The following is a 15,070-nucleotide window of genomic DNA, read 5'->3' on the forward strand; positions in this document are numbered from 1 at the left end:
TAAATAGAAATTTGCAGAAAGCATCCTGCTTTATGTATACAGGATATGCACACCACAGTGCAAAGGTCTTGGACATTTTGCATTATTACACTCTTTTCACTCAGTTTTTTCCTTCCTTATGCACAAACATTTCTATTGCATTCTTCTGCCTTGAAATTTGATTATTTTTATCAGCTACCAGTTAGTACTGACAGATCTCCAATTTCTAATACAAAAGTCATATTTGGGCTTCCTGGATGCATAACGGAAATCAATGTGAATGATGAAATACACCTCACACTGAGTCGTCTAGATTTGAGAGGCACACGTGACAGATTGTCTACAACAGCCTTTCATATTGGCTCCTCATGTAGCTCGCCTTGTGTTGTTACTGTGTTTGTGAAGATCTTGATCAATGTGAATCAAAAAAGTGCTAATTGATCAGCTTGGACTCTTCTCATCCAAACTAAGCTTTATTAGTAATAATAATAATAATAAACTTTATTTTATATAGCACCTTTAAAGGTGGCTTCTCAAAGCGCTTTACAGGATGACAACAACAATAAATAAGAAGAATACACAAGATAAAACACAATTACAATATACAGAGGAGACCATGGATGGTGGTACTAGGAAAAGCAGAGGGGTGAAGAGTGGAACCAGTTAAGTAAAGGCTTTTCTAAAGAAGAGGGTTTTGAGTCTGGATTTGAAGGAGTTAAGAGAAGGTGACTCTCTGATATACTTGGGGAGAGAGTTCCAGAGTTTGGTGGCATAACAGGAGAAGGCCCTGTTACCCATACAATGTAGACGGGCTTGGGGGACAGTAAGGAGAGCAGAATTAGAAGAGCGAAGGTTGCGAGGTGGGGAGTAGGGCGATAATAGTTCAGACAGGTACTGAGTTGTTTTAACAGTATGAAACACTAAAGGAGGCTTTCAGTAAACTTGATACACAAACTGTTATGTCCAGATTATTGGAGCCTAATTCCTGATCGTGTCTTAGATGTGCAAGACTTTTACACAGCATTCTGCACCCTCGTTCTGTCTTCCTCCTTCCTCCTCTGAATGTGACAGGTGTGAGTGGCAGCCCGCAGTCCCTCCGTCCTCAGCTTGGACACCTTCCCCATAAAATCTGAATCCAAGTATCGTGGGAGGTCTGTTTATATAATAAAATCTGTTCTCCTGTAGTAAAGGCAGCTGACCTGCTTTTGCATGCTTTTAAAAGACCTGTCCTTCTAATTCACACACCCCTTACCTTCATCTAAAATGAGCTTTCTTGTTACCTCTGGCAAACCTTCAAGTCATTTCTAGGAAGACAGTATTCTAATGTTGTCACAATTTCTTTGCATTGCTCAATGACAGGGTGGACATTTATCAAGAAAAGCTAACTCACCACCCGGCATTTGATAGATTGTAGGTCATAAGCAAAACATTGTGAAATCGGGGCAAACTTCTGTTACTGCCATCTAAACAGCAGCTAGAGATAAATCTTCCAGTGGAATGGTTTCCATTTCAGCCAGCAGCCATATCACCCTGCAGCTCCCAACTTGGCTCCCACTGAAGCTAAGCAGGGTAGAGCCTGGTCAGTACCTGGTTGGGAGACCTCCTGGGAAGCTATGGTTGCTGCTGGAAGTGGTGTTAGTGGGACCAGTGGGGCCCACCTTGTGGTCTGTGTGGGTCCTAATGCCCGCGTATAGTGGCGAGGATGCTATACTGTAGTGGGCGCCATCTTTCAGATGAGAAGTTAAATCGAAGTCCTGACTCTCAGTGGTCATTAAAGATCCCCGGGCATTTCTCGATAACAGTAGGGAGCTATCCCGGTGTCTGGGCCAAATGTCCCCCCCTTGGCCTCCAGATTGTCCCCATGTATGATTCGCTTCCACTTGCCCTGCGATGGACTGGTGCCCCGTCCAGGGTGTACCCTGCCTTGCGTTCTTAGGCTCCGGCTCCCCATGACACCGTATGGTATAAAGGGGTTTGGTAAATGACATGACGGCTTCCCCTTCATTCTGGGATTTCTGCTGAAAAGTAGGAAACCCCTGGATCAATTAGCTGCTTGGAAAAGTAGGAAGTTACTGTCACGACAGTGAATCGGTCACTCTGGTAGCCCTGCTTCATTTCTAAAAAGGGAATCTTATAAAGCACAGCACGTGCCAATATAATGTAAATTTTTTTTTTAAATGAATGTTCATATTTTGCTAGGGCAAATCGCTAGTCCTCTCAATTACCGTAGAATAGAAGAGAGGGGTGGGGGGAATACAAGAACTCCATACCGTGTCTTTCTTAAAACTCATTAGCACTCACAAAAAGGAGCTAGGTGTCTGTCCCTGCTCTCAATGCCTTCTTGCGACTTTCTTAATTTAATCTAACCCAGGCCTTGACACCTCTGCCGTGACTAATGCTGCAGCCTTGAATTTTGTTAGTGATCCTCAGAAAAACAAACTATACTGATGACAGACGAATGTCGCTTCTCCTGTGCCAATGTAAAACCCAAGAATTAAATCTTAATTCTCTTTTCTTCCTTTTCATGCGCCAGTGATTTTTAAATAGAACCTTTGCATTCAGTCTACACAGTCTTGAGTGACCTGAAAGCTCTGAAAGCCTTAAGATCCCAAGGCTTTCACGAGTACAGAGCTGCACAACATTGCAGTGGTTTAGAATAGCAAAAATGGAAGCTACCTTCCATTATCTGGCTGCTTATATTGGATTTACTTTAAGCAAAATGAAAGGTTAACAAGTTAGAGCCATTTTCCTTAAATGAGGAGGGGGGAAAAAAATCTTAACCGGCCTCAATCGAGACACATCTTGACTGTAGGGGCACCTCCAGGGCGTTAAACACTAAAACTCGATCCAACCGGTCTGTTTTTCTGCAGGCAGAGGGGACCTGCCCACTTCCTCTTCTATAGCATTGCCTGACAGTGCCATTATGTAATGCAGGCCTATATACGCACACCAAATGAGGAAAACACAGGGAGTCGACAGGATTCAATGAAGCAAAGTGCAGAATCAATACAATTTGAGGGTTAGCAGGGTCACACGTTAAAAGGACTAATAACCCTGTAAAGCAGAAATAAGTTAAAGGTACTGAGCTAGGAACATGGAGAGAATACCGGCTTCTGTTCCAGACTGCTTTATCTATGAGAAAGAGGTGTTGTGTAACTTTTGGAATGGCTCTCGCAGTCTGTATAACAGACATGAGGTGCCCTGCTATTATCTTCAGTTAAGAATTATTGCCATGCGTCTCTTAAGACAAATGGATTTTTGGATTTGTCACACCTACTATATGGCAACCTTATAGTGTGTTTCTATTTTGACTTATAAGACAAGATCACTTTGTTAGCCCTATACAATTTCTTGCATTAGGAATTTGTCTTTTCGGATACCCCAGCTTGATCTCCATGAGGCACACAGGCACACAGACTGGGAGAGAGAAGCTTGGGGTCAGAGGGCAGGGTCAGCCATTTATACAGTACCCCTGGAGCAGCTGGGGTTAAGGGCCTTGCTCAGGGGCCCAACGGAGTAGGATTCCTCTGCCGGCCACGGGATACAAACCGGCAATTTTCCAGCCACAGGTGCAGATCCTGAGGCACAGTGCCCCCACTCCGCCCTTATTTACTTATTTACTGTGTGCAGTAATCATTTGACCTTTCCATAACATGCTTGTGTAGTCCTCTCTTTTGGGCTCTAGCTATTTTTTTTCCGGTTTAGTCTGTCCTGGGAGCACAGACACTAATCCCTGTCATGTCACTGCCCGTGCATTTAACGTGCAATGTCACAAGATCATTGGCCACCTTCTTTCACCCTTACAGTGGTAAAAATCCTTAAAACCTGAAATAAGACAAATTTCCATTTCCCTGGAGTTCTTCATAAAATCCATGCACTGTAAAGCACAGCTTAAACAAGAACCTTCCTCACACATACAGTCATTTAAGAACATCCATGTGTACACAGACACAAACACGCATACACACTCATCTCAGGACCAATTTTCCCAGAAACTGATCAACCTACCGGTTTTTTATGTTTTTGGACTGTGGGAGGAAAACATACATGTATGAACATACAAACATGCAGATGCCATCCCAGGTCCAGAATTAAACCCAGAGCCCCAGCACTGCAGGCAACAACGCCAACAACAGTGCCACTATACCGCTCTCATTTCAGAATATAAGAACAAACGAGAAGATGCCATTTGGCCCATCTAGCCTGAAGCAGTAAATTGATTCAAGGCCCTCGTCCAGCCAGGGTATCAGCTTCAATCACATGACTGGATAGCTCGATCCACACTCCAACAACTCTTTGGGTACAGACGTGCCTCTCTTGTTCTTGGCTTTAAATGCACTTCCTTGTAGCCTCCATGGGTGTCCTCTGGTGCATGATCAATAATATAAACTTCAGATCATATGAACGGTTACAAAAGAGATGAAGCCACCCCATCTAGCTCAGATCAGTTACTAGATGATGAATCCAAGGATGTTATCCAGCCATTTCCTGAAAGAATCCAGGGTATCGGCTTCAACAACTTGGCCGGTTAAGTTGTTCCATGCTCCCACAGCCCCAATCTAGTGTTAGTAATAATAATTTCCAAACAAGTTAATGAGAGAAACCTTGCCCCTGTATCCTGTATTAATATGCTGTGATAATACTGTTCTCAATCGTCTGCTTAAAAACCCTTGAGTCTGTGATTCTTCAGTTCCCCATTTTCCCAAGAAAGAACTGCAAAAACATTTTCTGCAAGAACTGAACTGAGGGACACTCTGAGTTTGAGCACCAACATGGAAACACGTAACCCCGAAAAAGACAGTTTTAAAGCTTCAAACTCAAATGCACCTTAAATCCTAAGGTCTCCTCACATACCAATGCATAATGTTAATAAGAAAAAGATCTCCTTCACCACCACTTATCAATGACATTTCCACTCATTTAAAAAAACCCTGCTTAGTATTCTGTTGGTAAGCCAACAAGAATGTTCGTGAGGATGGGGTAAAATCTAAATGACTTAAAATCCTGCTTTTTCAATGCACTGCATAGACAACAAATGAAAGTCACATAATATTGAAATACCCCTGTGGTTTTAATAAACGCATACCAAAATAAAAGACAATATTTATCCAAGTACTTAAAAGCCTGAGTACTGTGGAGTACAACCTTTAAACTCCTGAGCACTGGGGAGCTGCCTGTTACTGTACTGCAGATGTTAATCAGATCCTGTCCAGGGTATAGTCCCACCTGGATCCCTGTCTCTGCTGGGTTAGTTAGCTGCTCCTCATAAGCTCCCCCATAGGATGGAGAAGCTGTACAGTAGATAATGGATGGATGTCAATTAGGAGCTGCAGAATAACTTCCCCTTATCTGTAGAGCCTTTCTCAGTAGCAAACAGGAAAGACAGACTGAATGTATATTATCTTTTCTATCTTCTTAGGCAAGAGTGCAGGATGGATACACCTAATTTGGAAAGCGCACAGCAATTTCCATTTGCACCTTTGTTTTTCTTGGATATAAACTTGGACATTTGGGTTTTCCCTTCGTTTCATATTGGCCTTTTGGCCCAAGTGAGCATATGTATCCCAGATGTCCTATCAACATTCGGGGCCCACTGCATTAAAGCGCAGGAACCGCAGTCTTATAATGTTACAATAAAAACAGGCTGGAGACCTCTCACCATTAAATGGTAGCGACTGATGGAAGCAGTGAACATGGAGCCCGCCTCCTAACCAGGAACAAAGAAAGAGCAGCACTGCCCTGATCGCCTCACCATAGACATGCCCAGAAAAGCAGTCTAGCTGCAATGGCATGGTTAAACCTACAGTAAGTCCAGACACACTGCGAAGAACCGGCCTACACTTATACAATACAGTGTGTGCGACAGCTTGGTGGAGCAGTGCTGAGAGAACAGCAGAAGGCTCTCTCTCTGCATATGGAGACAAAGGAGGCCCAGTCAGAGGGGATTCTCGTAACAGAGCTAACAGCCAAAGTGGTTCAGTCCTTCGATTCCACATAGTACATGATATCGAGCAAGTGCAGTAATAATAAGTCATAATACCATGCATTTATACAGTGCTTTGCCTCTCGTATAGAAAGGGACTTAGTGAAGCACAGCAACAGCCTAGGTGGTGTAGAGAAGAGAGAAACTGCTTCACAAATTGAACTGAGGTTGAAACTTTATGAAGTGCTGACTGTACAAGTAGAATTTTGCCAGCAAACAGAAGTTAACCATCTGTACACAAAAAGTGCCATGGGACTTTGCACTGATCAAGCTGCCAGGATATCAGTTCAGTGTTTCATCTAAAGCACAGCACCTCCTACAGCACAGTCTCCCCCAGTCCTTGGTATTTGTTGGGTGCATTGTGATACAGAGGGAGAAATACCACCTACAAGTCCACCAACACTAGCTTACCTTGGAGGTCTCCCATCCCACTAGTGTGTAGGTCCAGCCTAACTTCTCAAATCTGACAAGATCTAGACACACAGTGATGGAACTAGGAGTAGCTAGAGTATACTTTATTTTTCTTACCACCTATTTTCTATCATCTCACTACTTTGTATTAAGTCCAATGACAAGTGTTTTGTAGGAGTAGAAGTGTCAACTTAAAGAAGAAATGTCTTACTTCCCTGCCCATGTCTAAGAGTCAACCAGGTAGGTACTGCACTTCAGTAGTGGACAAAACAGGACAAAATATGCTTTGGCATTCTACTGGATGAAAAGTGCTATATAAATGCAAGTAATTATTATTAAATGTTACAAAACAGAACGCCACAGACCCCAAGAGTGAAAAAGCATACCACAGTCTGCACAGGTCTGTTAATTAGATTTCTCTGGGAAAGCAAACTGTTATAAAATGTTTCCTCGCACATGAGAGGCCTTTTAAAATAAACAATAGGATGTAAAAAAAAGTTTCTTTGTATTTCGAAAACCAAAATGTCCCTCTGTCCATCTTAGTGAAAGCTGTATTTCCTGTCAAAAGCCAAGATGAAGTAGGTCCCCATTATCCTTAGTAGTTATTTTGAAATGTGCACCGCACACAATAAAAATGGAAAAATCGAAAAGCGGGCAGATTGCAGGTGCAGTGAAAACAATCATGCCAAGTTTTGTGGAAACTGCAAAAGAAATCTCAAACCTTAAAATAATCTACAACAGAAGGCTGATGTTAAAAGTCTAAAATGAAAGCTCATCAGGCTGTCAGTTATTAATACCGCAGTAGGTACACACAGCGTCAAATGTTTCGCCTTAAAATGAGCATTTTAATAATAAGATTTCTGCACTCTTATATACGGTTCTTTCCCATTTAAGATACGAGAGCCTTATGCCATTGTGGTAGTACCTTTGGGCAATACTCATTCATAACAGATAGTACAGTACTCTTCTCGCTATGATGGACACATGTAGAGGAAGAATTGTCAGCTATAGCTGTACCAATGAGTTTTTTTCAAGTCCCAAAGCACTTGTATATGAGAAAAAAGTATATATGTGTACTGTATACGCTGCTCTATAATTGATCCAATAAGACGAGTAAACTGGTAACATGTCATGCACACAAAGGTCATTAAGACCATGTGATACCTGCTACCAACCTCAGATGCACCTTTCATACATGTGTAAAAGCACACATTGAGGTGCATGTTTTCAAGAGTTTTTCCATTTCATTTGTAACCTGACCCTGCGGTCAATGAAAATTGTTACAATCCACTGTACCATAGTAGGTTTATAATCTACTGTATAATTGCGGTCGTCAATATGCAAAGATCAATAAAATGTCTACAGAAGTTTAAAAAGAACCACTGTAAGCAACAGACACACCCCTCTAGTGCACCAATCCTATTCTTTCCTCTTTAATCTAATCCTTTAACATATTTCTAACAAACCTATGTACTGTACACTACTTTCTACCTTCTTAAATGTATATGAATGGATCATTTCACATATCAGTTTTCTTATCTGTTTAACAAGACCTAAATGTTAATCACTGTTCACCAATGACGCCCACTCACCTGTGTTATTACATATTCAATGTATTTTACAACTCTTTTTCAGCATTTAATTTTCCTAATTTGTTCTTATTTAAAGAGAAACCATGTTTAGCCTTAGAGTTACCCAATAGCTACAATACTGTATTGTAAATTATACTTATGACTGTATTTATTGTGGAATAATTGGCTATTTACTGATAGCCGGACACTGGCTGACATTTTGAGGGTAGTCTGTTGTCATGTTGTCAAGAGCCACCGAACTTTGTCTCTCCTCTTTTGGGGAGACCGCTGTAGTCATAACTCATCACTTTTCCTTCACCAAATTTTGTCTGTTGCATCCTATATACGTTAAGGAAAGAAAATACTGTAATTAAGTTGTTGATTTCACCTAACAGCACTACATAGGTAATAAACTGATTTAACACAACTACCATCATCTTCCTCTTTGGTCTTTACTGCCATTAAAACTAGCTGTCACTCTGTGCCTATCCCATCGCAACAGTTGAGTTGTTTTTCAATGCTGGTAATGATTAATTTACTTTTTTGTCTCACAGTTTTTCTAAGAAAGTTTTTTCTGAAGTCCTTAAAAAATGTCAATGACAGGATAATTAATTTAAAAGAAGGGTCATATCCCGTTGTCCAATAAAATAATTCACAGTATAGCCCCCTTTGACACTTTGAGCTTGTCCATTTGGCTATGCACTACCCTAACACTCCCTGTACTTGAATAAGCCGCTCACAGGACAGGATTTAAGGTATTTTATAAATTCCCAATCCACAAATCCATTCTAAATTCTGGTCCCAATTCAGAAAACAGTTAACCACCACCTTACGTTCTGATGCAGTTTATATTTCCCTCAGAAGCAATCAACACATCACAGAATTCACACATCTTTCAAAATATACATTTACAAGTCTCCACAACCAAACCAAATATTTTGGATTTTTGTCTACAAAAAGAGTTGATTTTGTCCCTAAAAAGTTGTCAGTCTAGGTTCATTTCACCTACTCTGAATATGACTGTCTGACCAATTATTGCAGTAAATTATTTACAGTGTTTATTACTGTAAATCCTCGATTTAATGGACCTCAGATTTAACAGACAGACTTTTAAAATGTTACAATAATGGGGAAATTTACAATAATACAAAACAAGGTAAAAAATAAATACTACATAGGCTTAAATTCAGGAATGTCAATGGTGCCCTGTAAAATTAGGCCAATAGCTTACTATAAATGTATTTCATATGCTTTAGCAAATTGTATACAACATATTTTCCGACACATGAATAAAGACCTTGTATAGTTATTGCAAAAAAGGCACAGGAGCGGTTTTAACTAAGTTGTTTGCAATTGTTAAAATAGGTTAGAAGACCCAGAGAGCATATACTGTATAAAGAATTCATATTTTCTCATATAACAGTGATCTGGGGACTAAAAAGGGTCATTAGTGATTTAAAACAAATTTTGGCAATAACAAACTCCCTATCTCCCATATAGTCCATTAAGTTAGTTTACTGTAAAAATAGATTTGAAAAAAAATCTATTTGATTTAAGTCTCCATAAACAGGCCAAACATCTCTTTTAGTGTTTTTTTTTTATAGAAAGCCTGTTTTTTTCCATACCCAAAAAGGTTTGCTGAGCTGAGAGTGAAAGAAAATACTCAGAAATTATGACTGCTGTGGTACTGATTTTAAAAATAGATTTGAAATTGCTTACCTTTTCTGTTGGTACATTTCACCCTAACTTTATTACTACAATGCTCCAGTTGAACAGTTCTGTAGCTGCATTTTGTTTTTTAGTGATGTGCAATTCTAAGGGACGCTTTTAAAAATCCATATTGCAGGCCTATCTCAGCATTACACAGGCTTTTAAGCATAACCCTCTCCAATGGGCTTTGGAGAATTATGAAACACTAATTTGCTCTTCCTGCACACTTCCTAGCAAAAGACCTTGTAATAGTTTTTCCAGAAGCTACTTTTTCTAGACCATTATTGCTGCACTGAACAGCTAAAATACTCAATACAATACATATAACACAACATAAGGCAGGAACAGATTAATTTGTCTCTGACCAAATCCACAAAGTATTCCCAATGTAATGATGGCAGTGTCCAAATTAACAGTAACCTTGAGTATGCAAGGACCATGCCTTATCTGAAGTACAGAATATCAGATTCACATTTTGGGATTGAAACAGACTTTATATTCTTGTATCTTTACAGCAACTTAATGACTGCTGCTTTTCTTGTTCAACATTGGTAGGGTTAGACTGATTGGCTGTAATAAACTCACTCAACTACATTCAACTACTTTATACAGGAGAAAAGTGAAGAAGAAAACGAAACACCAAAAGATGGGGCAGGGCCTGTATTCACTCGTCTTTTGTTGTCAAAATGCCATTTTAACACAACTGACTCAGTTCTTACAGTTGTGAGTCAAACAGTGACTCACAAATTCCTTGACTTTCTCCAGGAGTCTCAGTGGCAGACTAAAATCCCTTTCTTCCAACTCTTGGCTGGAAATAACACTTCTACGGACAGCAATTTGAACAATTCCAGGTTTCACTAAAAAGCTTTATGAGGCTCTTTGTAGACTAACTGCAGAAGTCACACTCTGTGCAATTGAGATGTCTCACAGCAAAGCATCGATTACTTCTGGTGCTGTGAAAGATGTGACTTTCTTTTTCCCCATTCCCTTTAAAGTTCAAAGCCTTTTACTGTAACTCTGTGTCACCTTGCAGATTTGGCACCCATAAAATACATGATCCGTGGCTTGGCATAATGTTGCTAATTTTCCAGATGTTTAGATGCATGCCAACCCACTCCCACACTTTCCTCTAACGTAACCAGTCAGAAAACAATTTTAGAAGAGAAAACTGTAATTATTCATGTCCAAATAGTACCAAAAGGTTACAATTTCTTACGCAAGAAAAACATACTAGCTATTTATCATTAAGTTTTGATTCCACTCTCAAATAAAACCTTATTAAAGACTGGCTTTAGTAAGGCAGTACCTTGTGAAGGTACTAAATTCTAGATCTTCTGTTGTAAACTGAATTTCTCCCTGTTCAGAACAAAAACATACACAAACTTGAACTGGTTAAATACTTCCATCCTATACACTTATAAATGAAGTCAACGGCTATCAAAAAGATAATTATCCCCTGAACACGGGGGATTTGCCAACTTTCGTTGAGTCACAAAAGGCGTTGGGCCAGTTTGTGAAGCCGCGAATTCCTCCGTCCACTCCTTCAGCAAAGAAGGAAACTGTCACCTCCTTCCCACTTCACTGGGAAGAAAAAAAAAAGAGGTGGGGGATCTTAAATGCCGAGAATGATGGTGAGGAATGCTAAAAAGTATGTGTGTGTGTGAGAAGAGGGGGTGGGCTGTGCGGGAGAGTGCGAGTAAAAAAAACCTAAGGGACCCACCGTCTGACAGATTTGGTATGCATGACTGAGCAGGGAGAGGAAAAATGTAGCCCTGGCTTCTTAACTTTAAGGAAACAATGGCAACTACGCCGACTTTCCTTTTCAAGGCTTATTCCAGCTCTTCTCGTAGAGACAAAATGCGTCGTAATCGTGGACCAACCTCCACGACGCGCAACATAATTTCGTCTCGGCAAATGAAAACTTAAATGAAAACGGTCCCTGACGCTTTGCTTGTTTTTAGATGAAAAAGCTCACAAATACAAACGGGCTGTGTCGTGTTGCGTTATCATGGAGCTGTAAGGGTTAACGTACTTTCCTCTATACATAACAGGAGCAACAATGTTCTGCTAACTTGAAAATAATTTAGGTTGACGACACTAAACTTTAAAATGGTCAAAACAAAGAATGCCACAAAATCATCCCGGTATTTTCAACAAAAAACGTACTTTCCATATATGTAGTCCCGCGCAATGATGATGGAAATGTTGCAAGGTTCTTAAAAATATTGAACATACGAATCAGTATCAATAATACAAATAAAGTGTTTTCAAACCTAATCTCTTTTACTCGACTTAAATCGCTTGCGATGCTAGGAAAGTGAAAAACAAAACATTTTTCAAAAAGATACTTCATATTTCCCGTCTTTATTATATAAATATCAGCTTTAATGTTTACTGTAAGAATATAAACAATTTAAATTTTGTGATTTTTTTCTCTTTGCTTTTTTGATTTTTTTTTACAAATTCACATACAGTACAATTCAATACAGTAGCTTCTCAGCAGGACTCAAAAAGATGTTGCAGGTCAAAACATCAAGTTACATAGGCCTGACACGCATTCGCTTGTTACCCTAAAAAAATATCAATTATTTCATATTTTATCTCACCCTCCAATCTCCCCATTTTGCTTTAAACAAAACACAACTGGATGTATTCACAATAATGAAGCCGGCGTTTTTGTAGTAAGGGGGAGTTAAACCAGCCCGTTTTTCTTATTCAAGTGCAAGCACTCAGTGAACAAGAAACAATTGATTTAAAAAGGGTATTTTAAAGAAATCACTTCAATTTGAAGTATGATGCTCTGAATTACAGCTTTAAATTTAAAAACCTGCTTATACAAGCATAACAAATAAGATAAAGAGACCCTTATCATTCAAAGCATGAATTAAAGGCTTCGAGGCCTGTTGTGCTAAAACAAAAAAAAAACGGAGGCTTTCGTATCCAAAATCATTTTTTACGTCTTTGCATAAATTGTTTTAATCTGAATAAAGCAGGCTGTGCTTCGAAACATAATTTTTACTTCTGCTAACCATCCGAATGAGACTAACAAAAGTAGGTAGCTAAATAAAACCCATCTTTTTGCGTTTCTGTGGAAAAAGACGATGTGGGGGAGGGGTTTTTCTCTTCTAGGCACAATTTGTCAGTCTCCGTTTCTATTTAAAAAGAAATCCCAGGCTTATAAAAAATAAACGAGGTAGCCAAAATGTTTTCAGACTTGATACATTTGGAGAAAAAAAATGAAGTAAACAAAACGTCGTGACTTGCTTTAAATATTCGAAATGTTTTTTAAAAGTTTTTCTTAAAAAAAAACAATGAGTTACCGTAATTTAAAAAGAAATGGCATTTAGGTGATACATTACAGGCATAGGGAAATGAAATCACATTTAGATTTTTTTTTTCGGAATTAAAATGTCACAGTTTTGTCGTTTTAATATGTAGTTAAAATGTTTAACGCTTCCCACGAAGTCCAGCAAACATGATAATTATATTTTAATGCTGAAAAAAATCCCCCCCGCCTACACCCCCTCCTCCCCCTTCCCCTTTCCCACTAAAATCTCCCAAGTTTCACCTCACTTTCTCACTTTCGGTCATCTGCCAAAGCCCCAGGTTTAAAACTTTAAGGCAAGGGAGCTGCGTGATCCTTTCCAGTCCCCTTTTAGTAATTTTTGTACATCCATAGAGATCTATTCCAGTCAGCTGAGTTAAATGATCGGCAATGAGCTCCAGTCCTTTGTCTGTAATCCGCACGCACTGGCCGATGTTTAGGGTCCTTAGTTCGTGCATCTGCCTCACCATCCTGTTGATACCATCGTCACTGATGTGACAGGAGCACAGAGACAGAGATTTGAGCTGGTACAGACCCTGGGCGATATACGCCAGGCTCTGGTCGCCGATCTTGTCGCAGAAGGACACGTCCAGTCCTGACAGCCTCAGAGTGCCCATCGCCAGATGCATGATGCCAGTGTCACTGATGTTATCGCAGGACCTCAGGTTAAGGCTCCAAAGGCTGGTCATGTGGGACAGATGGATCATGCCGGCGTCCGAAATCCCCCCGCAGAAGCTCAGGTTGAGCACCTTGAGCTTGGCCAGGCCCTTCGAGATGTGCTTGAGCGACAGGTCCGTCAACTTCTGGCAGTCCTGTAAGGTCAGGTACTCCAGGCTGAGGCAGCCCTCCGCCGCGCTCCGCGTCATGCCGGCCAGGTGGCCGATGCCCACGTCCGAGACATGCCTGCAGCTGCGCAGGTTGAGGCTCTTGAGCCGGTGCAAGCCCCAGGCGATGAGCAACAAGCCCGTGTTGGTGATGTTGCTGCAGCCGCCAAGTTCCAAGACCTCGAGGTTTTTGAGATACTGGGCGATCCTGCCCAGGCTGGAGTCCGTGATCTGCTTGCAGAGGCTGAGGTTGAGGACCCTCAGCGACGGTATTTCCTGCACGAAAGCGTGGCCCAGGCCGTTATCGGTTAAGTTGTAGCAGCCGCTGAGGTTCAGGCTCTCGATATTTGGCATCCCCTGGATCACGTAGCTCAGGCTGCGCCTCAGGCTGAGGATCTGCACTCTCCTGATCCCCCTGGCCTGCAGACTGGGGAAGAGAGACGGGTTGGCCCTCCTTAAATGCAACTTAGCTTCAACTCCCCTCCAGACCGACTTGTGGTATGAAGCGTCTCTCCAAGCCGTGCAGACTTGGGCTACCCTACCTTTGTCCCTAACATCCAAGTAGCTGAAAATCATGGCTAAAATTTCCGGGAAGAGGCACGAAATGTGCGTCTCCATTTTAGACCTGCATAAAAAAAGAGAGATCTGTATTTCGGTTAATCCAGCCCTCTTGTGTTTTCTTCCGAGTTTTGCGATCTTTTGTAATCCGATCAAACGTCTCTCCCTTTTTTCCCCCTCTTTAGTCACCTTTCTCGGTTCTTTTTTTTTTCTCCGTACATATAATTTGTGCAAATCGATCAACTCCACGTCCCACGTGATCCGTCTGGGTTGCGCAGTAGGATTCAAAACGGGAGAGAGGAAAAAAAAAAAGCCCCCCAAAAAAAGCTAGTTCCAATACAATCCTCAACCAAAGGGGGAGAAATAGCGAGCGATCAGACAGCGCTACCCACTTTGTCTTGTGATAGCCCTTCGCGTTCTCCCCGGGGATCCAAACGGTCGTACATTTTCGAAAAGAAAAAAAAAGAAAGGAGAAGAAGACCTTGTACAATCACATTAATACAGAAAATAATTCCGCGCCGGTTCCAGCGTCTCTTCCTATCGCAATCGTGGAAAAACGAGAGGTTTCAGTTTGCTTTTGCGCTCCGCTCGCACGCATTGCCAAGCCAAGGGGCTTCCTGCTGCCTTTGTCTGATCTTTTCAAACTGACTTGGCAGGGCCGCTAGCACCGCGTCGCCGCGGGGGGCGGCGTCTCTGGTAAGCGCACAGA

The 15,070-nt window shown here is 41.1% G+C and overlaps 2 protein-coding genes across 3 annotated transcripts in view; one reads left to right on the forward strand and one right to left on the reverse strand.

The window, feature by feature from the left end:
* The window catches only part of wnt5b (wingless-type MMTV integration site family, member 5b), a 102,224-nt gene that overhangs the window by 39,828 nt on the left and 47,326 nt on the right, over positions 1 to 15,070 (forward strand). The gene's annotated exons all lie outside the window — the stretch shown is intronic.
* fbxl14b (F-box and leucine-rich repeat protein 14b) lies at positions 12,018 to 15,001 on the reverse strand. Its single transcript, XM_015353041.2, has one exon. It carries the CDS (start codon positions 14,419 to 14,421, stop codon positions 13,219 to 13,221), a length of 1,203 nt encoding a protein of 400 aa, XP_015208527.1. The 5' UTR covers positions 14,422 to 15,001; the 3' UTR covers positions 12,018 to 13,218.

The sequence above is a fragment of the Lepisosteus oculatus genome, chromosome 7, assembly GCF_040954835.1.
Source record: "Lepisosteus oculatus isolate fLepOcu1 chromosome 7, fLepOcu1.hap2, whole genome shotgun sequence".
Classification (NCBI taxonomy): Eukaryota; Metazoa; Chordata; class Actinopteri; order Semionotiformes; family Lepisosteidae; genus Lepisosteus; species Lepisosteus oculatus.